At 43.8% G+C, this 22055-nt stretch overlaps 1 protein-coding gene across 1 annotated transcript in view; it reads right to left on the bottom strand.

The window, feature by feature from the left end:
* The window catches only part of anox (acyl-CoA-binding domain-containing protein anorexia), a 50902-nt gene that overhangs the window by 25440 nt on the left and 3407 nt on the right, over window positions 1-22055 (bottom strand). Inside the window, exon 3 of the mRNA XM_065426428.2 lies at window positions 13220-13316. Within this exon, the coding sequence (XP_065282500.1) occupies window positions 13220-13316 (97 nt within the window). The remainder of the gene's footprint in view (window positions 1-13219; window positions 13317-22055) is intronic.

The following is a 22055-nucleotide window of genomic DNA, read 5'->3' on the forward strand; positions in this document are numbered from 1 at the left end:
ACGGCACCTACGCCATGACCGCTGGCATCTGTATGCAATTCTGTAGGGGCATCAGGGTCAAAGTGGGCGAGAATGGGTGGTAAGGAGAGAAGAGTGATGAGACGAGAGAAGGCGGCGGCTTCTGCAGTACCCCACGAGAACTGTACGCCTTTCTTCAAAAGATTAGTGAGGGGTCTAGCAATTGCCGCAAAATCTTGAATAAAACGACGAAAGTACGAGCATAGCCCTACAAAACTGCGAACGTCTGCGGCTGTCTTCAGAACAGGAAAGTCTCGGACAGCGCGAGTTTTGTCGGGATCAGGCTGTACTCCGGAAGTGTCAACAAGGTGGCCCAGAACAGTAATTTGGCGGCGGCCGAAACGACATTTGGACGAGTTAAGTTGCAGCTTCGCCTTTCGAAATACATCAAGTATAGCTGTTAGACGCTCAAGGTGAGTGTCGAACGTGGGCGAGAAGACTATGACGTTGTCGAGGTAGCAGAGACATGTGGACCATTTGAAACCACGGAGCAAGGAGTCCATCATACGCTCAAAGGTGGCAGGGGCGTTGCATAATCCAAACGGCATTACTTTAAATTGGTATAGGCCATCAGGTGTGATGAACGCGGTTTTTTCTCTGTCCATATCGTCAACAGCAATCTGCCAGTATCCAGAACGAAGATCGATAGAAGAGAAATAGCTGGAACCATGGAGGCAGACAAGGGCATCGTCTATACGTGGGAGCGGGCAGACATCCTTCTTAGTAATGTTGTTCAGATGGCGGTAGTCTACACAAAAGCGCCACGTGCCATCCTTCTTCTTAACCAACACTACAGGTGACGCCCAGGGACTCGAAGAAGGCTCAATGATGTTTTTGTCTAGCATTTTGTTGACTTCGCTTTGAATTACTCGGCGTTCCGACGCAGAAACTCAATACGGTCGTCGGTGAATAGGAGCAGCATCGCCAGTAAGAATCCGATGCTTGACCGCGAGCGTCTGGCCTAAAGGGCGATCGTCGATGTCGAAAATATCTCGGTAGGACGATAATACTTGGCAAAGCTCTTCAGCCTGCGCCGAGGACAGGTCCGTCGCAACCATTTTCTTTATATTGGGATCGGCACCCGAGGCTGGCGCGAGGGGCCTGCTAAGCTTGCGAGAAGCATCGGTCGATAACGCTGCCACGTATTGGTCGCCGAGACAATCAACGGTGGCAAGGCAAATACCTTGCGGTAGAATTTGCTTTGCCAATCCAAAGTTACAGACAGGCATGCGAGTGCGGTTTCCAGTAATATTAAGTATACTGTGAGGCACTGTAACGTCATACCTTATTGGAATGCCGGGTAGAGGAGTGACGAGGTACTCGCCATCAGGGACTGGTGGGTAAGACAACAGTTCAATGTAAGCTATTGACTTTGGCGGCAGGGGAATAAAGCCGGGGGGGCGTAGGCGGCACTGGGGTGCGTCAGAAGGTTCTGCAAGAATCAGCAACTCAAGGCGAAGGGTACTGGCGGAGCAGTCAATAAGAGCAGAATGTGCGGAGAGAAAGTCGAGGCCGAGAATTAGGTCGTGGGGGCAATGAGCAATCACGGTGAAGAGGACAGGGGTGTGGCGGCCGGCAATGCTGACTCGTGCTGTACACATGCCGATAACAGGCACAGTACCGCCATCCGCAACGCGGACGACACGTGCCGACGCTGGGGTGAGGAGCTTTTTGAGTCGTCGTCGGAGGGCAGCACTCATAACAGAAAGATGTGCACCTGTATCGATGAGTGCAGTGACAGGATGCCGTCAACGTCAACATCAAGAAGGTTTTGGTTCGTTGGTAACGTGAGCAGAGGATTTGAGGGCACGGTCGACAATGCAGCTTCACCTCCAGAAGCTGCAGTGCCTAGTTTTCCGGCTGGGTCCGGGAGGCGATAGGTGGCGAAGAGAAGCGGCGGGGTTAGGGCGAACGAGACTGATGGTGCCGAGGTGAGGGCGAGCGGCTGTAGCGAAGGTTCGGAGCAGGGGCATCAGCAACAGTGGGTTCATGGCGGGTGGCATAGGGAACAGAAGGTCCAAAAGTGCGGGAATAAGTGGCGGCGTATGTCCGAGAAGGTGGTGGCCATCGGTTGCGGCAGTGACGAGCGACGTGGCCGATGCGACAGCAGTGGAAGCAGATCGGCCTGTCATCAGGGGTACGCCATTCGGACGGGTTGCGGCGAGATATGGCAGAAAAGGACTGTCGGGGACAAGGAGGGCCGGTAGAGAACTGGGGAACCTTGGGTTGAGACGTACACATGGAGTTCAGACCCATGTGCTCAAATTCTTGTCTGACTACGGCCTGAATCATCGCAATCGTGGTTGCTGGTGGATCAGGAGGCGCCGCGGCGAAAGCTGGCGGACAGGCGGCCTCGAGCTCGCGGCGAACAATACGGGTGACGTCGTCACAGGTGGTAGCCTGACGTGGTCGACCCTTGACGTGGTAGCCTGACGTGGTCAACGTAGCAGCAGTGTTGGGTAGCCGCGTGATGTGGTTTGTGATACGGCGGCTCTTAGCCTGTTCAAGGCGACGGCAATCTTTAATGATAGCGTCGATTGTCGTGACGTTGCCGAAAACAAGCAAATTGAAAGCGTCGTCGGCGATGCCTTTTAGGACATGTGACACTTTATCAGCTTCAGACATAGCGTCGTCAGCTTTTCGGCATAGAGCCAAGACGTCGAGGATGTATGAAACGTACGGCTCTGTAGATGTCTGAACACGAGATGCAAGAGCCTTTCTCGCGGCAACCTTGCGGCCAATGGGGTCGCTGAACAGTCCCCTGAGCTTATCTTTGAAATTGTCCCAACTGGTTAACTCGTCGTCATGTGTCTGGTGCCACACGCGTGGGGTGCCGACGAGATAAAAGATGACATTGGCAAGCATGATCGTTGGGCCCCACCTGTTATTAGCACTGGCATGTTCATATAGCTTGATCCATTCGTCAACGTCCTGTCCCTCCAGGCCAGAGAACACACCAGGGTCGCGATGTTGGGCAACCGTGACGACAGGAGCGGTTGGATAAGCCGAAGCCTTTGCAGAGGTGGTCTCGTCACCGGGAGGCATGGTGACAAGCTCGATGTACCGACCACTCCGGAGTTGCGTGGCGAGGACGGGGATCATTCACCTCCACCAGAATGTTACATGTAGAAAGATACAAACGGAAGAGGCTATTTACAGCTATTTACATTAGACTGGAGCCAGAGCGCCAGGCCGTCATTTTTCTCGCGCCAAGGGCACAGCCCCATTTCGTCGTCGTTCTCGCGGCGGCTCGTCTCTTGGGTATTTACCGATAATATCGTAATAATATAAACAAGAAATAAAAGTGGCCCAAGTACAGAGCCTTGGGGCACTCCCGATAGCACTTGCATTGGAGCCGATGTCACCCCATTAAGAACAACCTGGTGTTTGCGCAGGTGTAAATAATCCTTTATCCAGCTGAGAATATGTTCAGGAATGCCTAGGAATGATAATTTTAAGCAAAGCAGATTTTGCGTGACAACATCAAATGTTTTCCGCAAATCTAGGAACAGTGCAGCTATTTGTTCACCATGGTCCAAGCTGATTACAATGTCATGCATTAATTCGGTTGTGTTACGCACAAAAGACCAGAGTGGAACCCAAGCTCCGCTGAGATAAAAAATTTGTTTGCTTGAAAATGCTTCATCAGATTAGAACACAGGACATGTTCGAGCATCTTAGAGCAAATGGAAGTTAAAGATACTGGCCTGTAATTGCCTATGTGTGTATGATCCCCCTCTTTAAATATTGGGGTCACGTTGGCTGTCTTCCAATCTTCGCGCAGCCTTTGAATTTCTAGTGACTTGTTGAATGATATTACTAAAGAAGGTGCTACCTGTCTTGAGCAGCGTTTTAAAATATGATTAGAAATTCCATTGGATCCATGAGCTGAATGCGGGTTCAGATTACACAACAATGCTGCCACTCCTTCCTCATTTACAGCAATGTTTTCCATTTCCGGTAATTGTGTCGATGTGTCAGAAATTGCAATGCTACAAGGTTTTGTAGAAACTGAATGAAAATACTTGTTGAAAACCTCTGCTTTTCTTTTGTCATCTTTCATTAGGTAACCATCATTTGCGATGGCTAATGGAAATAATCTAGGTACCAGCCAATTTGATCTGAGCGCCAGCATTTTTAATCCATGTGCCAATAATTTAATGCAGGCACCACCACATTTAATTCTAGTGCCATCTGAATTAATATGCGTGCCAACTGATTTAGTCCTTGCGCCAGCCACCCTTTATTCCAAATGCCGTTCATTTCATTTATTTTAATCCCAGTGCCAGTCAACTTAATTCTCTGGGAAATTGATTGAGGAATGAATAAATATTGCAACAAGACGTCAGAACAGGCATCATGAACTGCGTCTATTTATTGATGTCATCACTGTATTGGTGTCAGCACTATAGGAGCACAGTTTCCACACTACGAGTGTCGTCATGGCTGCTTCAGAAACACTTCCGTGAGGTATATCACTCATTTCCTTTTTTTCGAGTTGCGTTTCCGAGTAACAAAAGTGACTCACACAAGTGAGTCACATTCGTGATGCACACTGCGTAACTTGGGTTGTATCATAACGTGCGATTTCCTTCCCTATCATCATGCATATAGATCGAAATGGTTTGCAAGGGTGCAATGTGCATGTCGGCAGATCAGGAGAGCGCATGCTTGAATAAAAACCATGGTGACGTCACGTGAATCACAAGTAATCATGTCATTTGACTGAGTGATAGTGAGCAGGTAGTTATTCTCTGAAATCCATTTCGTTTGATATACATGTCGGCAGGTTAGGAGTGCATGTGTGGCTAAAAAATGTGGTGACCTCATGTGAACCACTACTGATCACATCATTTGAACAAGTGATAGTGAGCAGGTTGTTACCCTTTAGAAGACATTTCATTTTATATGCATGTTGGTAGGTTATGAGAGTGCAGCTTGGGTACAACGGTGGTGACATTGCGTGAGTCAGTAGTGGCTTAACCATGTGACTGAATAATAAGCAGTTACACTCTAAAAAAAATTAAATTATTGCCAAAACCACGAATCTGATCATGAGGCACGCCGTAGTGAGGGATTCTAGAAATTTGGACCACCTAGGGTTCTTTAATGTGTACCTAAATCTAAGTACTACACAAGTGTTTTCACATTTTGCCTCAATCGAAATGAGGCCGCCACGACTGGGATTCGATCCTGCGACTTCGTGCTTAGCAGCCAAACACCATAGCCACTAAGCAACTATGGCGGGTAAGCAGTTACACTTTCAGAACCATTTTGTTTTATATGCATGTCGGGAGCATAGGAGTGCATGCTAATGTAGAGAGAGAGAGAGAGGGCTCTTTATTAGAAAAACAGAGAATTTTGCCGGCACGTATATAACCGCTGGCATGCTACTCTGTATATCTAATGTACAAGCTTAGTGACCTATCATGAGTTGCTTAGTTATTATGTCAAGTGGCTGAGCAATGATAACTATTTGGAGTAACTATTTCTATCTATACGCATGACGATATGAAAGGAAATCGAAAATTATGATACAACCCAAGTCGTGCAATGTGTGCCACGAATGTGACTCACTTTTGTCACTCGGAAACGTGACTCGAAAAGATGGAAATGAGTGATATAACTCACGAAAATGGTTCTGAAGAGGCCGCCAATACAGCAATGGGGTCAATAAATAGATGGAGTTCATGAAGCCTATTATGACCTCTTGTTGCAATATTTATTCGTTCCTCAATCATTTTCCAAGAGAATAAAGTTTACTGGCATTGAGATTAAAATGAATGGCATTTGGATTAAAGCGGCTTGGGCAAGGATTAAATCAGTTGGCACGCGGATTAATTTAGATAGCCCTGGGATTGAATGTGGTGGCACCTGGATTAAAAATGCTGGCACTCAGATCAAATTGGCTGGCACCTGGATCATTTTCAATGGCACTAGGATTAAACTAAGTGGGAAAACCTGTAGTTTTTCTGCATTAAAAAAAAACAGAAACCCTGAAGTAGTTGACTTCTTCTGCATCTAGTGGTAATGCAGAGCTCAACATTTTTCCAGAATGAGTGGTGTCAAGTGTAAACAATAAGTGGGAAAAATCATCTTTGTCCCAGTCAGCATCGTTGTGTCGCGCATGCTTCTTTGAAGTTGCTCATTGGTTAGATTCCAAGTCCAAAGTGGTTAGTAATAGTTGCTCGTAAGGAGAGCTGCCATCCAATGACTCCGTGATTTGGCACTTGGGGCAGTAGTCTGCATCAGAGGAATCACCGCTCGACTCACTTGTAGCAGAGCTACCAGCGCACATGTCCCTAGCATAATCTAGCGGTGTATGTGAGTGCAGGCAAGAGAACTCTATGGTTGTGTGCCCATCAAGAAAAACAAACGAGTTAGAAAGTTGCAGTAATCTTTTGTCCAATCGCCGACACCAATAAGTTTTCGCGAGCCTTGAGCAAGGAAACACCAACACGGCAGCATCGTTCGTATACGGTGGCCTCGTTTGCATGTACCAGCACCTGCCTGTGAACAGATGTACATGCACACCTGTGAGCAATAAACGAGCGAGCATCTAGTAGTGACCCTTTAAAAGGTTAGAAACCAGATGGACATAAGTTTTGGGGAAAGCAACAAATGGAAACAGCCCACGAGACGAAACCAAAACTAACTGCCGTGCACTCACACAGTTGCCGACGCGCTGGCATCTGTGACGCCAGAAAAAAAATTCCACAAGGTGGCAGCACTTACTGGGCAACCAAGAATTGAAAAATTGGCGTTTTTTAACCATGCACACCACTGGGACTAGTTCATGGTGCCATATATTTACATATCTAAATGGCAAATATTTACATATATATATACATATTTATAAATATATATATATAAATATTTATATATAAATATAAATATATATATACAAATATATATTTACATATCAATGGCAAATGACTATTAACTATGAAAAAACCGTCTTTATGAGAATTACACTAAGAAAAAAGCCTCTTCTCTTCCACTATTTTGCCCAGAACACTTATATCTCCAAAGTATCTCACTATAAATATCTCGGTGTACATATATCCCACAATCTTTCCTGGTCAAAACATACTGACACTGTAATGGATAATTGTCTTCGCAAATTGTTCACCCTCAGACGGTCGCTTAAATTTTCCACACCAACTGTCCGCCTCCTGGCATATAATACAATAGTTCGTCCTACTTTAGAATATGCAATAATCATTTGGGACCCCTACATAAAAACAAATATTGAGAAATTAGAAAGAATTCAAAAGAAAGCTGTCCGATTCATCTACAATTCTTACGGTCGAACATCTATAACAGATCTTCTTAAACGTAGTGGCTTCTCTTCGATTACAGAACAAAATTGTGTCTCCCGATTAAAATTCTTTTTTCAACTAATGAATGGCCACTACCATATTGATACCTCACACATCTTAACACCTTTAACTGGTTATGCTACTCATCATAAACACTCCCTAGCCGTAACCCCGTTAACACCGCACAACAACTGCTTCAAATACTCTTATTTTACAAGAACAATAGTTGATTGGAATAAACTTCCTGATAAAGTCGTTACAGAAAATTCTTTATCCCGTTTTCAGGCGCACCTGCACTCATGAATCAACCGCACATACTTTATTTGCTCCTTTTTCCATGCATTTTGTCCTTTTGCCATTTTCGAATTCAAGCGTCGGCATGATTGCTTAAACTGTATGTTTTTGTGGATGTACTTGTATGTTCCCACCCTGCTAAGATCTTGTAAAAGATCGCAGTAGCTATAAATAAATAAATAAATAAATAAAAAATGAATATTTATGTATATTTAAGTGAGTGTACTTTATAAATTTTGGACAGTAGAGCATTTATTGCTTAATAGAAATTTCAGCCACTTCATGAACCAATTTAACCATGACTCACTGCTCCTAAGATGAGCAAAGATTGGCACCATTTAGATGGGCTGAAGTGAAAACTAGAAGGAAAAGTTTTATATTGAAGCACATTTACATATAGAAAACAATTTAAGTGTAGCCCACTGGTCATACATCTTGAGCTTAGCATAGCTTACAACGCATATAATATACTCTTGGGTACCTTATCTTCCAGGTGTTAGTGCAGATAAACTGTTCAAGGAGTATTGAAAAAATACATTCAAGAGCAATTCGGACTCCCCACTTGTGAGATCAGAAGCGTGGTACTTTCCCGTACCCTTTTGTCAGGGTAGGAGTATGTCTTGGAAAGACAAGGGGTTACTTAGCATTCAATGTAACATTAAATGCTGTTATTTTCTGACCCATCTTAGATTGGAAATGGTTTGCTACGTACACTTCCCTCTGCTACATTCAGGAGTAATTGGGACTCCCCACTTGTAAGATAAGAAGCGCGGTACTTTCCCACACTCCTTTATTTGTCAGGGTAGGAGAACACTTTGAAAAGAAGGGGCAGTTAACAATGAATGTGACCAATCTGCCATGCTGTCCCTTTAGACCCACATCAGATGCACTATACCAAACATTTTAAATATCATTACAGGTAAGACTCAATATAATGAACTTCAATATAAAGAAATTCCTGATATAATTAAGTATTTAACTTTTCATAACCTCTTGTCCATAGAACATCATGTATTTAGAACCTAAATACAACGAAGTGTGTTTGTATGCCATTTCATTATAATGAAATTTCCTTGCCGCCACAAAGGGATGCCGAGACAATAAATGGAAACATCCATGGATGCACATGGTCAAATGATTGAATTACAAGCAGCTGTTTGCAAAGACACCTCTCAAATCATGCAGAAGAGCAACCTCTGAAGTGGAGCCGCATCATGTTCTGTATAAGTCCAAGTGCAATAAGATCCTATTGCGCATTAGGCACTTTAGGTGCGAGTGAAAGTGTGTGAGAAGAAAGATGGTGGTGCCTTCCCGCATGAGCAAAGGGAAAGTGGGGAAGGGAAGTGAGCTTGTTGTAATGTGATCAAGTGCGTGCGAGGGGCGGAGTGGGGGTTAAGTTAGCGGGCGTCTCGGCAGCTGAGTGCATACGCAGCCACGCGCCCTGCTTTAGAGGTAATCTGCCGCGTATGCAAAGAGCCGGCATGCCAGCATGCCGGCATGTAAGCTGTTTTACCATGCATTTAGTATTGGAGGTTGCGTAATCTTGAGTTTCGGTGGCCCGTTGGAGCGAGAGGCAAACAAAGCACTGGCTCCCCATCACCGGTGCTTTTCCTGATAGCATCGTCCCAGTGCCGGCGACACTATCAGCCGCAGGGGCGAAGTGCACGTGAAAGAGCGGCTGGCTTCGCTTAATTCGTACTGTCGAGAAGATATCGTCAACGTACGTGGCATGAAACTGTATCATTCGTCGCCGACTCCCAAATTTATCAAAATGAATTGTTTTCTCATTCAAATTTGCTTTTCTTGATTGCCCGATAATTTGGAAAATTCTGCAGCCCCCTTCCGTGTAAGAAAAATAGATCAGTGGCTGTGCTTATTTGCATAAAAGGTTGAATTTCAATGCAACAAAATTTTGATATAACGAAGCAAATTGCCAATTTTACTGACTTCGTTATATTGATGTTAAAAGTATACACAGCATGCAAGTGATCTTGCACACGACAGCGACAGGCAGTGCGATGGAGATGGCTGTCGCGTTCGCTTATCGCCTACAAGTCGTACCCCATGCGAGCGATGATGTTGAGCAATGTCTCCCCGGTGTTGCCGGTATGAGGACAGCAAATATGCATAGAATCTAACATATTGCATGCTTTATGAAGTTAATGTATTTTACTGTGAAGAGCAGCATAAAAATTTAAAGGTCTTGCAGTAGGTTCTTCTCCTTGCAAGTATAACAATTCTATTGTTTGCTTGTTCTGTGTGACATTCGGTAGTATTTGAGTGTTGTACATCCAGTTCCGGCTTCGCGCTGTTGGTTAGTCGCTGATAGCACTTCCAGGTGACGAGCAATGAATTCTAGATTTTCAGAACCGAGCAATGGAGCAACAAGACCGAGCGATCTGTTCAAGTGACGGCCCATTTCGTCGCTTGAAGCTGTCACTCGTCGTCATCATGCACAAAATCGTTCTTATAGGGTTTAGCCTTAAATTATATTTTCATCAGTGCTTTTGCTTCTGATGGACTATCTTCCAATGCAGAATTGTGCACAGAGTGCTCAAAGGAGATATGAGAATTGTATTTGACGGTCAAACTTCATAGTATTGTATATTCACTATAACTCTAAGCACCTTCTCTCTTTTGGTCATTATGGCCACGAAAAAAAGAGGGTACTCAGATATGAGTAAATAGGCTAATACACTATTAATGTTCTGGAGTACAAGACTTTATATTTAGGCTCTTTGCAGTTTTAACAGCAACAACAAAATACAAATGAAAAACAACAACTTCAATACCACACAGGCATTTATTGGTAAATTTGCATTGAAAAGATGCGCGTGCAACCAGCCCTTGGAAGCTTTTGACCTCGAGGAATTTCCTCCCAGTGGTTGCGACGCTGTGCTAGCATTACAGCCACTACACATACCAACATTAAAAAGGCCAACAAAATGCGACATTTATTGAGGAGTGCAGTAATAGGCCACATCAATGACTAGCGGTTGAAATGGACAATGTACCCGAAGATCTTTCCAATACCAAAGGAGCAGCAGAAGAGCACCACTTTTCTCACCGCCCCAATCTGCTGAAAATAACACTAAGTAGCACATATTAGCGTGAAAAGCTTGTTGTATGAAGCTTGATGCACCTGGTCTACCTAATTCCGATCATAGATGCTTTTTAATACACCGATATGTTCCTTTCACTTCAGTTTTTTACTATGCCTAATTATTCAGGCGTGCAAAATTTAACAACAGAACTTTTATGATTTTGCTCAATGCAATAGTTTGTAGAAGGCCAATGCAAGTCAGCACAGTGCCCTCATCATTGTGAGTGGCTAGAGCCACAGGCTCATGAAGATATGAATGGTGCCACTCAAAACAGTTCAAATTGTTCAGTAAAACAGGAATTAAAGTATGTTGCCTGCACTATTGGGGCACTGAATATCATTCTCTCATCAGATCAACAAAAGGTATGATGAATCAAGAGAGTCTGCACTTGGGCTAGTTTGTGTACCGTAGTGTTTTCTGACTTGGCCTTGAACTAAGTCTTTGCTGCTGTCATTGTATTTCTGAGTAACACCGGAACATTTATACAATATGCATGAGGGGAGCAAAAGTACATCATGTGAGGTGAAAAGCGAGTGCCCATCTGGCCTCCATCCTTGACGAATGCAAGAATTGCTTTCATGTGTGATCATGTTTCACTGGACTTTTCAACATTCTCTTGATCTGATATTTTCATTAATAACTGCTGCTTTGTGACGTCCTTGTAGAGCACAAATGCACCTATTAAAAAAAAAAAAGGCATACTAAACATTGGAACGCGTCTGCCAGATAGTCCCCATAAAAATGAACACCACGAAATGCAAAGCTGTGTTATGTGTAACTTCTATAAGCAGAACGAGAAGAAAGCGCCCAATTTTTATTAATCATATCATGAGAAACCAATAAACAAAGACACCAAGGAAAACATAGGGGAAAGTACTTGTACTGATTATTTGCATTAAAAAAATAATTTATCATTTCTTGGTTGGCTTCTCATGATATGCCCTATAAGCAGAGCAAATTAATTACAAATTGGAAGACCATGCATGCTTAACACTAATATATATATATATATATATATATATATATATATATATATATATGCTGAGAAATGAAAGCCAGATGGTGCTACAATAACTTATTTAACAATCAATCAATCAATTTTTATTTCGCATTCATTCATTTACAAAAAATGAACGCTGGGACATGAACTAAAAGCTGCTTTTTTGCAGCTTGACAAGGAACGGGGACATAATTAAATAAAGTTTGTACACTTTAGGGTGTACCCAACACAATTCAGTATGTGTAGAAGCAACTGATAGACCAGAGTGAAAAATGTGGTTAGGGTATGTGCAAAAGATGAGCATTACATAAAAAAAATTGTGGCAGAACCCATCTCACTATGACTGTCAACATTTATGCGTTAGCATTGAATCAATATAGCAAAACTTCGTATTTCCACCATTGAAACGAGTAATGTATGAGGCACGTACTGCAGTGGGACTCCTCTTTCATGCTTTTCTAAGAACACTCCGCACCATCTAGCGCCGCTGCCCCAAAGCTTGTGCGTGGCCTCCGAAATCATGGTGCGCTGGTGCATGTGAATGCCGAGAAATGCATCATGCGGCAGCCAGGCTCCTCTCTTGTGCTTCTTTCGGGATATGCTGTGGCATCTAGTGGCGCAGCTGAGCAGTCTGCACATGGCCTCTGAGACTAGATGTGTAGTGTGCCGGTGCATGCCTTGAGAGTATTCCCTTGCTTTGCGCACACCCAGTGGCATATACTGAGTGACCCAAGTTCACGAGAGGTTCATTGAAGAGCGGCACACACCCAGTGCATTCATGGCACAACTCGCTGAAGCCTTGGCATGAAAGACGTTAACTGAAAAGATGCACTTACTCAGTGCATTTGTGGTACAGCCTGCTAATGCATTGGATTGCTGTTCTTAGGGAACATTTGTAACGCTGGTTTGATTCCGCTCAGTTTCAAAAAAAATTAGGGGATCTTTTTCGTCACTGTAGGGCAACACATTTCCAGTGGCACATACCTACTTACCCAAGTTGGCATTGAAGAGGTTCACTGAAGACCCGCTCAGACCAAGTGGCTGAGCAGGTCAAGACCAGCACATACAGAGTGGCAAATACCCAGTGTTCCAAGTTGGTGCCAAAGAGTTTTTCAAACAGCAGTGCCTACCTAGTCCCACATATACAGTGACCTATGTCAGCGTGAAAGAGGCCTTCATTGAAGATCAGCATGTATATGCGCATTGCCACGTATTCAGCGACTGAAGTTGGTTCGATGGTTGGTTTTGAACCTTGTTACCTCAGCACACCAGCACAATGTGAGAACCATTTGACCACAGACAACCCAGTGAACCAAGCAAGCAGGAAAATGGTTAGATATAAACGTACATAGATAGGCAGATAAATAAGATATACAGCCCCTGAAAGCATGCAAACTGCCAAAAGAATGCCAACACACTAAAAGTAGGTGCTGGGTGCTCACTCCTAAGCAGAAGGCTTGGTATGACAAATGTAACACTACCTCAGGCCTCCAATCAGGGAAGAGATGACGGACGAAAGCCACATATTCATCCATTGCTGTGGTAGCAGTCATTCCACCCAACTGGTCCCAGGCATCCCTGTTAACAAGAGAAATATCTTTTTGTCTTTTCTCCTGTTGTGCAATCCAGTCTGTAGATGTCAAAACCATGGCTATGATGAAACATGGAGACAGTGAGAAAGAGTTTCTTTACAGAAGAAGCCAAGAGGACGGCCCCAAGCAGCTGCTCTCTAGCCAGCTAGCTTGCATGGGGGAAATTTACTCTTAAAATCTAGCGCTCCTTGTGAACTAATGAACCCACTGCAGACACATGTGTGTGAACTCTTCTATGCTAGAAGCATCGCAGCAAAACTTTTATCTGCAAGCACAAAAGCACAACATTTTACATAGCCTTCGTAGTTACCTAGTGCCATGACAAACTACATTAACAGCAAGCCCCCCCCCCCCCCCCCCCATCAAGGTCATCATTATTTATCCAAGTTTGCAACAAATGATAAAAACTCATGAGAAACCCTACAATTCTGACTACCTCTCTCCCACAGGACTACACTAGAATCTCACCATAACAAAGTTGCATTTTTGGTGAAAAATTATTTTAATTACACATTTATTTCCATAAAGTCTTGTATATTCTAGCAGCTTAAGCTTCTGTGTTTTTTAAACACTCTTTCTGGCTGACATCTTATATGCCCTTCCATATTAAAATTTTACAAGAATGTGCTGCAACGATTGCAGTTCCTGTCATTAGATGTATATTTGTGAATATGTCCTGTAACACTCACGTGAAGTCTAGTTATTGAAGCAAGATCACAGCACTGCTGTAGTTTAGATATAAGAGCACCAAATGTCATTTCTTAAATCTTGGACATTTTTCTTAGCACTTTGTAGTGAATATAGTAGCTGCAAAAGTGAAACGTTCTTGAACAAACAAATATTGGAGTATTGAGATGGCATTTTTTTACCTTTCTTTTATTTTAAATGAAGGTCCAAACCTCAGAAACCCTAGAAGAAATACTCACAAGCGTCAAAGCATCATAAATAATTTACTATAATAGTACCTTTCTTCTACAAACTAGTTATGGTTTCAGTAGCCAGGAGGTGGATGTATCATATTACATTGGCTTGTTTTCTTCTCATAATCGCTGGAGTTGCTACGCACAAGTGCAGCAAGAGGAAATGTGCGCAGCAGTCGTTAATTTTATTTTTTCATGAGCAGCATCATCATACTTGGCCTTATTGCTACATAATATCAGTAAATTTTGCTTCGTGTCATGATGTCACAATCGTTTCGATGACGCCACACCCAGCATTTACAGACCAACTTTAGTATCAATTAAAAATAGCTTACGTTTCCCCCAACCTTCGTACTTGCCAAGTGTCATCCTTCTTTAAGCAAGAAGCATGTGGTGTAGTTTTTACAAATTCAAGAATATGTGTCAGTACTCCTTTAAGACTCAGCTGCATTTGTCAACTCACAAGAACTCCTGCTTGTTGCAGCTGATGTATTCTTGAGAATTTCCTGGGAACGCCCAAAAATGAGAGTGGTACTTAGAATAAGCTTCCTCAGGTTTAAGGCGAAGAGACAGCACAGCAATGCATGTTGCGCATGACTTCTAAGCTTCCCTAACATTTGCTCAGAAAAATGTGCTTAATGCTCTTCACTGTAAATACAATGCCTAACCAACTACTACCAACCAGCGACACTCTCTTCAGTCTTTGAATTTCTCATTTCAGCATTTTTTCTTTCTTTCTTCTTTTTTGAATTCTGGGCTGCCAAGTTGGGGGTGCAGCCCTTAGTCAAGTAGATACGGCACAGGTCATATTCAGACCTTAGTCTACTGATGTCAATTACAATTAAATATAATACTTTATAAATTATTTTATTTTTCATCTGTTTGTTGCTAGTACATTTTTGCTTACTTGTCAATATACTTATCCATACCAATATTATTAGTTGTCACTTATCAGTATTATTTGCTTTTCTGCCACAAAAATGAAGGTTAGAAGGGAAAGTGAAGTGAATGTTGTGCGACATAAAGGCGAACATTGTTACATATATGACTTTTCAATAAGAGCCAGATATAAAGACAAAAGAGCTTTGTTGCAGTATCAATTTCATTCAATCAATGTTTTTCATGTCCTTATGGTTTAACAGAATCCTAGAAAATGATTGCTGATCATGAGCTTGCTGTTTGCATCTGCTGATTCTGTTCACTCAAAACTGTAAATTCAGCTCCTCGCTGTCAACCCATTTCCTGCACAACTGCTTTTTTTAGACAGTGCTTGAAATTTAGATAAAGAACAGCAATGTCCAGCATGGTAAATCACAACTGTGAATTTAGCTTCTCGATGTCAAGCCATTTTCTGTATAACCATTTTTATTTAGACAGTACTTGAAAGTTACATCAACAATAGCAGTGTTCAGCATGGTAAGGGGGACCTGTTGGATTCTATCTGAATCCTTGAACTCTGCTTATCTGCCATGTCAATTCTGATGGGTTGAAAATTGCAAGGGTGCTGTGGTACAGCACAAAGAAAGCAGCGACTTTGACAGGGTGCATTTGTGATAACTGGGCCAGTGATTTGCCGAGAAGGACTGGTTAGGTACTCACTCTTAAGAACTGTTTCTTCCTTTTTCTTTTTCTCTTTGTCCCAAACTTCCTCTATAACCTCTTTAGACTTGTATGGGACATTGAAATGCTATCAGAATTAGAGACATTCACGTTTTCCATTCGCTAGTCACTGCAAGTGCGCTTCCAGCATATGTATGCCTAATTTTTTGCATAAAATACAGCAAACTCGACATGAAAAAGTGTGTAGTTGCATTGAAATGACAGCAATGGTACCCAATTATATAAGTGCTACTGCATGAAGTTTTACAAGCACATGCACAGAAAGAGAGGCACATGTCAGTTGGTGTGAAACTTGCAAAATAGTCAAACCTCGTAAGTCGCATTGGACACGAAAATACCTTTGTTATATTTGATATTTATTACAAGCATGCACATAGACATTAATAAAAAAAATTCCAGTTAGGTCCATGCGAAAGAGAAGTAAGCTGGGCACCTCCAACAGGACAGCAAATGGTCTCCTGCAGATTTTGATGGCCCATGTGCATTTTTCTGTGCCGATACAAGGCACAGGAACAACAAATTACATACACGTACTCTGCATCATCGTGAATACCCAACCGTGCGATCAGAGTTATCCTGCAGGACTACGGAGTCCTCCATGTATAGGATCGGCCTGTTGGCTTGCCAACAGGTAACTTGGTTAAACTAACTATGGTTTAGCCAAGCCAAGCCACCACCACCAGACTTTTCAGACACAGAGAGGACCACACATGGATTCGTAATCTGCTATTACAGCCATCAGTCTCGTCCGTGCATCTGATCTCACACTTGATCACCGTAAGGTCTATGAAGGTGGACATACTGGTGGCAAGCTTCCCGAGACAACTCGTCACCAGCAACTACACCAGCTGCACTGCTTAAACTACGTGGCCTAACGATGCGCCACTTCATTGAGAGTTGGCAACCAAAGACGCGGTTTTGTGCCTAGTCACATGGCAGCAACTTTGTTCATGGCTGCCACATTTGCAGCCTCATATGCACAGTTCATGACCTGCATTCACGTTCATTCACTGCATGGCATCTGATGATGATGATGTATGGGGTTTTGTGGCGCAAGGGCCAGGTATGGCCAAAGAGCGCCATGTCTGTGCTAATGAGTTTGCGGTGTAATTATGATTACTATGAAGTTCGTGTGAGGTGGCTGTAAAAAGGCCTTAAAATATACGCTCTAAAGTGCGTAAAATCTGTATGATAAAATTATGGCGATGACGTATGACTTGTACTATGAACATTTAGATGCATTTAAAAAGAATGATACGATAGGTAAAATATATCTGATTGTAAAAAATCCTAGAGCACTACTGCCTCCTTAGAGCCCTTGAAACACAAGGGCCTGGAGGCATGTGCTATGCAAAACAATTATCGCAGTGGCATCCTCTCGAGAGAGGAGGCGCTACGAATTCATGGGACTAATAACATGTAAGACCACATCTTTAAGAAAACCTAGCACTGTGTCAGTATTAAAAAGCAGTTCTGGACCAAGAAGCATTGCAGGATGAAGAGGAATGTGCTGTCGGTATGCTAATGAAAAATGTCTCTTTCTCTCAGATTCGGCTTCTCGACACTCCAGGAGCACGTGGAGTACGGTCAGCCTCTCCCCACATCTACCACAGGTTGGAGGCTCACTTCCGGTGAGTAGAAAATTATGGGTGCCAAACGTGTGTCCTATTCTGAGACGACAGAATAGGACATCTGTTCGGCGCGATTTTGTAGTAGAGGGCCAAAATCCTAACTGTGGTTTTATCAGGTGGAGCTTATTATCCGTTTCCGCATCCCACATGTGTTGCCAGTGATCTCGCAGCCTCCTTCGCAAGAAAGGCCTCAGATCTGTGACAGGCACCGCAGCGGTAGGGTTAGTAGCTTGCAATATGATTGACGTGGCCATCTCGTCCGCCAGAACGTTACCTTCGATTCCCCTATGGCCAGGGACCCAGCATATTATGATATTCTGGTTAGATGAGTACGCTTTGCACAAGACCGAATATAGTTCATTAAATACGGGATTTTTATGCTTGCTGAGTGACATTAAGGCCTTCACGACGCTGAGAGAGTCTGTATAGATCGCTGCTTTTGGAAGTTTCGATTTTCTTATGTGCTTTACAGCAGAGAGTAATGCGTAGGCCTCGACCGTAAAGATACTTGTTTCCGGATGCAGTACATCGGATTCCGAAAACGATGGGCCGACGGCTGCATAGGATACCCCGGCATTTGACTTCGAAGCGTCTGTGTAGAACTCTGCGCAGGAGTGCTTGTGCTGGAGTTCTAGGAAATGCATTCGGATTTCGGCCTCAGGAGCGTGCTTTGTAACTTTTATAAAGGATATGTCACACTGTATCACCTGCCACTCCCAAGGAGGTAAGAGCTTGGTTAGGTACATTAAGCGATGCTCGAGGAGTGGGACATGCATTTCATCGCTAAGCTCCTTCACATGCAGCGAGAAAGGCTGTCTTATGGAGGGACGATTGCTGAAAAGTGTAGCGCACGTCATATCGGTAGCGGTATCAAAACATGGATGTTCAGGATTAGAGCGTATCTTAAGGAAATATGTAAAGTTGATGTATGATCTCTGTAGGTGGAGAGATCATTCATTTGATTCTACAAATAGACTTTGTATGGGACTCGTTCTGAATGCGCCAGTGGCCAGTCGGATTCCTAGATGGTGGACTGGTTTGGATTTTTAGCGCGCTCGGGGCGGCAGAGTTATATACTACAGCACCATAATCCAATCGAGACCGAATTATGCTCTTGTATAGGTTCATTAAACACTTCCTGTCACTACCCCATGTAGTCTGGGATAGAAGTTTCATTAAGTTCATTGTTTTTAGACATTTTTCTTTCAAATATTTAATGTGTGGAATGAAAGTGAGTCTGTAGTCAAGTATGATACCTAGGAATTTGTGCTCTTTGCTGATAGGTATTCGTTGTCCACATAGTTCTAAGGAAGGATCCGGAACCAGGCCTCTCTTTCTAGTAAAAAGAACGCAAGAGCTTTTGTTGGGATTGATCTTAAATCCATTCTTGTCTGCCCACACTGAGACTTTGTTCAGGCCATGCTGTACCTGTCTCTCGCAGACTGTGAGGTTACAAGATTTGAAAGCTATTTGAATGTCGTCCACGTAGACAGAGTATAAGATGGCGGGTGGTAATGAAGCACGAAGCGTGTTCATCTTCACGATAAAGAGCGTGCAGCTGAGCACGCCTCCTTGGGGTACACCCGTTTCTTGCGTAAAAGAACGTGAGAGTGCATTGCTGACTTTTACCCGGAAGGTACGATTTGACAGATAGCTTTCTATTATATTATGCATATTACCGTGGATGTCCATTTCTGACAAGTCTCTTAAGATTCCGTAACGCCACGTCGTATCGTACGCCTTCTCCACATCGAGGAATATGGATAAGAAGAATTGTTTGTGTACAAATGCGTCCCGGATATTTGCTTCTACACGTACAAGATGGTCAGTTGTGGAGCGCCCTTCTCGGAAGCCGCACTGATAGGGATCAAGGATTTTGCTCAGTTCAAGGAAATGAATGAGTCGCCGATTAATCATTTTTTCATACACCTTACAAATGCAACTTGTGAGGGCTATCAGGCGGTAACTTGCCACTGAGGAAGGGTCCTTGCCTTGTTTCAAAACAGGGACCACAATGGCTTCCTTCCATGCAGTTGGAAGGTACCCTGCATCCCAAATGGTGTTGAAAAGTGTGAGTAGTGTAACCTGCGTGTCATTGTGTAAGTTTTTGAGCATTTCATACATGATTCTATCAGATCCTGGTGCGGAGCTGTTGCATGCACTCAAGGCAGCTCTCAATTCGGCAATACAAAAAGGACGGTTGTAAGGCTCATTCTCTCGACCTTTTCTTGTTAATGGCTTAGGTTCTTCTGTTTGTTTGTATTTGAGAAAGGATTGTGTATAATTTCTTTGACTTGACACGCTCTCAAAATATTCCCCAAGTGAGTCTGCCTGGTCCTGCAGTGTATCGCCCTGTGTGTTTACCAGGGGGAGTGAATGTGTTTCCCGCCCTCTAATCCTATTAACTCTGTTCCAGGCTTTGGCCTCATCCCTAAACGAGTTAATACTCGATAAAAACTTGTGCCAGCTTTCTCTTCTGGCCTGTCGGCGGGTTCGCCTGCCTTGGGATTTAATTTTTTTAAAGTTCATAAGATTCTCTGCAGTGGGGGAAGCGCGTAGCAACCCCCACGCCTTGTTCTGATTCTTACGGGCGATCCTACATTCACTGTTCCACCACGGTACACGTCGTTTGCATGCCAGACCACTCACTTCGGATATGCATTTTGATGTGGCATCTATTATGAATGATGTAAGATACTCCACAGCAGCATCAATATCTAGAGAAGACATGTCGGCCCATGAGATGTTAGTGAGAGTTCGAAATTTCTCCCAGTCGGCTGTGTCTATCTTCCACCTAGGAGCTTGTGGAGGATATTCGTTTTCTTTAGATGTTCTTATCAGTATAGGGAAGTGGTCGCTCCCGTAATGATTGTTCGTAACTTCCCATTCGAGTTCGGGCAGTATGGACGGGGAAGCTATGCTAAGATCTATTGAAGAAAATGTTCTGTTTGCTAGGGAGTAATACGTGGGTTCCTTCTTATTCAGCAAGCACACACCTGAAGAAAAAAGGAACTGTTCAACAAGACGACCTCGTGCGTCTGTACGAGAGTCGCCCCACAGGGAGCTGTGCGCATTGAAATCGCCCAGAACAACATAAGGTTCTGGCAATTCGTCTATAAATGACTGAAATTCATGTTTGTTTAATTTGTAGTTTGGGGGTACGTAAAGCGAGCAAATTGTGACGAGTTTATTTAAAAGAACAGCTCGAACCGCCACTGCTTCAAGGGGCGTTTGTAGCTGTAAACGCTGAAAGGAAATACCTTTATGAACCAAAATGGCAAACCGCCTGATGATACGACTGCATCATCGCGATCTTTGCGAAACTTGACATACGGTCGGAGAAAGTTTGTATGTTGTGATTTTAGCTGTGTTTCCTGTAGACACAGCACTTTTGGATTGTGTTTTTGGATAAGCTCTTGCACATCATCAAGGTTCCTAAGAAGACCTCTGATGTTCCATTGAATTATTTGTGTATCCATATTGGAGGTCAGTAGGTGCTGTGTGTGCGGAAACAGAAGTAGTGATTATGAAAATTACAGAGATTAAATTACAGAGCACTTTCGAGGCCCTGTAATGGGAGTTTTGCCCTTTCTGGAGCGTTTGAGGGAGCCTCGCCGCTCCTTAGGCGCTTGGTGCACGTTGAGGATAGGTGTTGTGTCCATTGCCTCTAGTGAGGCTCCGGACACGTGCTCTTGCGAGCGAGAAGTTTTCAGTGGGAGTCCCGCCTTGGAGGGCAAGACCCCTGCGCCCACCACCCCGGAGGTCGGTGGGGCTCCCTGAGGGATTTGGCTGCGCCGGCTGTTGCCAGCGCTGGAAGGGGCCGGGGAGGTTGGGGCAGCCTCGGCTGCGCCCACCTTCAGGGTCGATGGTCCCTTCTGCTCGGTTGGCGGAGCAGCGCTAGCTGCAACCACCGTGGGGGCAGATGGCGTAACTGCCGACTCACTGCGTGTGGGTCGGACAGCCGCTGGAGGCCGTTGCGACGCTGCCCCCTGACGCGCCACTTCGGCAAAGCTTTCCTTTGGCAGGTATGCTACCCGCCTGCGTGCCTCTTTGAACGATATATTTTCCTTAACTTTGATTGTAACTATTTCTTTTTCTTTTTTCCATGATGGACAGGACCGCGAGTACGCGGCGTGTTCCCCATCAGAGTTCACGCAGTGTGGAGCATTCTCGCAATTGTCAGATGGGTGTTCTTGGGCACTCACTGCTAGTGATCAGTCTCACTAAAAAAAGACAATATTTTTTTTGCATAATGTGCTTGCTGAAAAACTGTCTATACTCTATCTCACAAGTCATTTGCAGCACTACCGAAGGAACGAGGCATACACAGGCAATATCCTTTATCAGTGTAATGTAGTTCTGGCCTGTCTGATTATTGGCGAGATCAGTGTTTTATTTTTGCTTGGTACATGATATGTTATAATGAGACATGACATATTAGGAGCTTTATACATGCATGTTGTATACAGCGAATTACTGTAGCAGTGAGAAGACGATGAGGCGTCAATGAACACATATGGAGGGACAATTGGCTTTTCTATTGGCTAAGGAGTC

This window comes from Dermacentor albipictus, chromosome 1, assembly GCF_038994185.2.
Source record: "Dermacentor albipictus isolate Rhodes 1998 colony chromosome 1, USDA_Dalb.pri_finalv2, whole genome shotgun sequence".
Lineage (NCBI taxonomy): Eukaryota > Metazoa > Arthropoda > Arachnida > Ixodida > Ixodidae > Dermacentor > Dermacentor albipictus.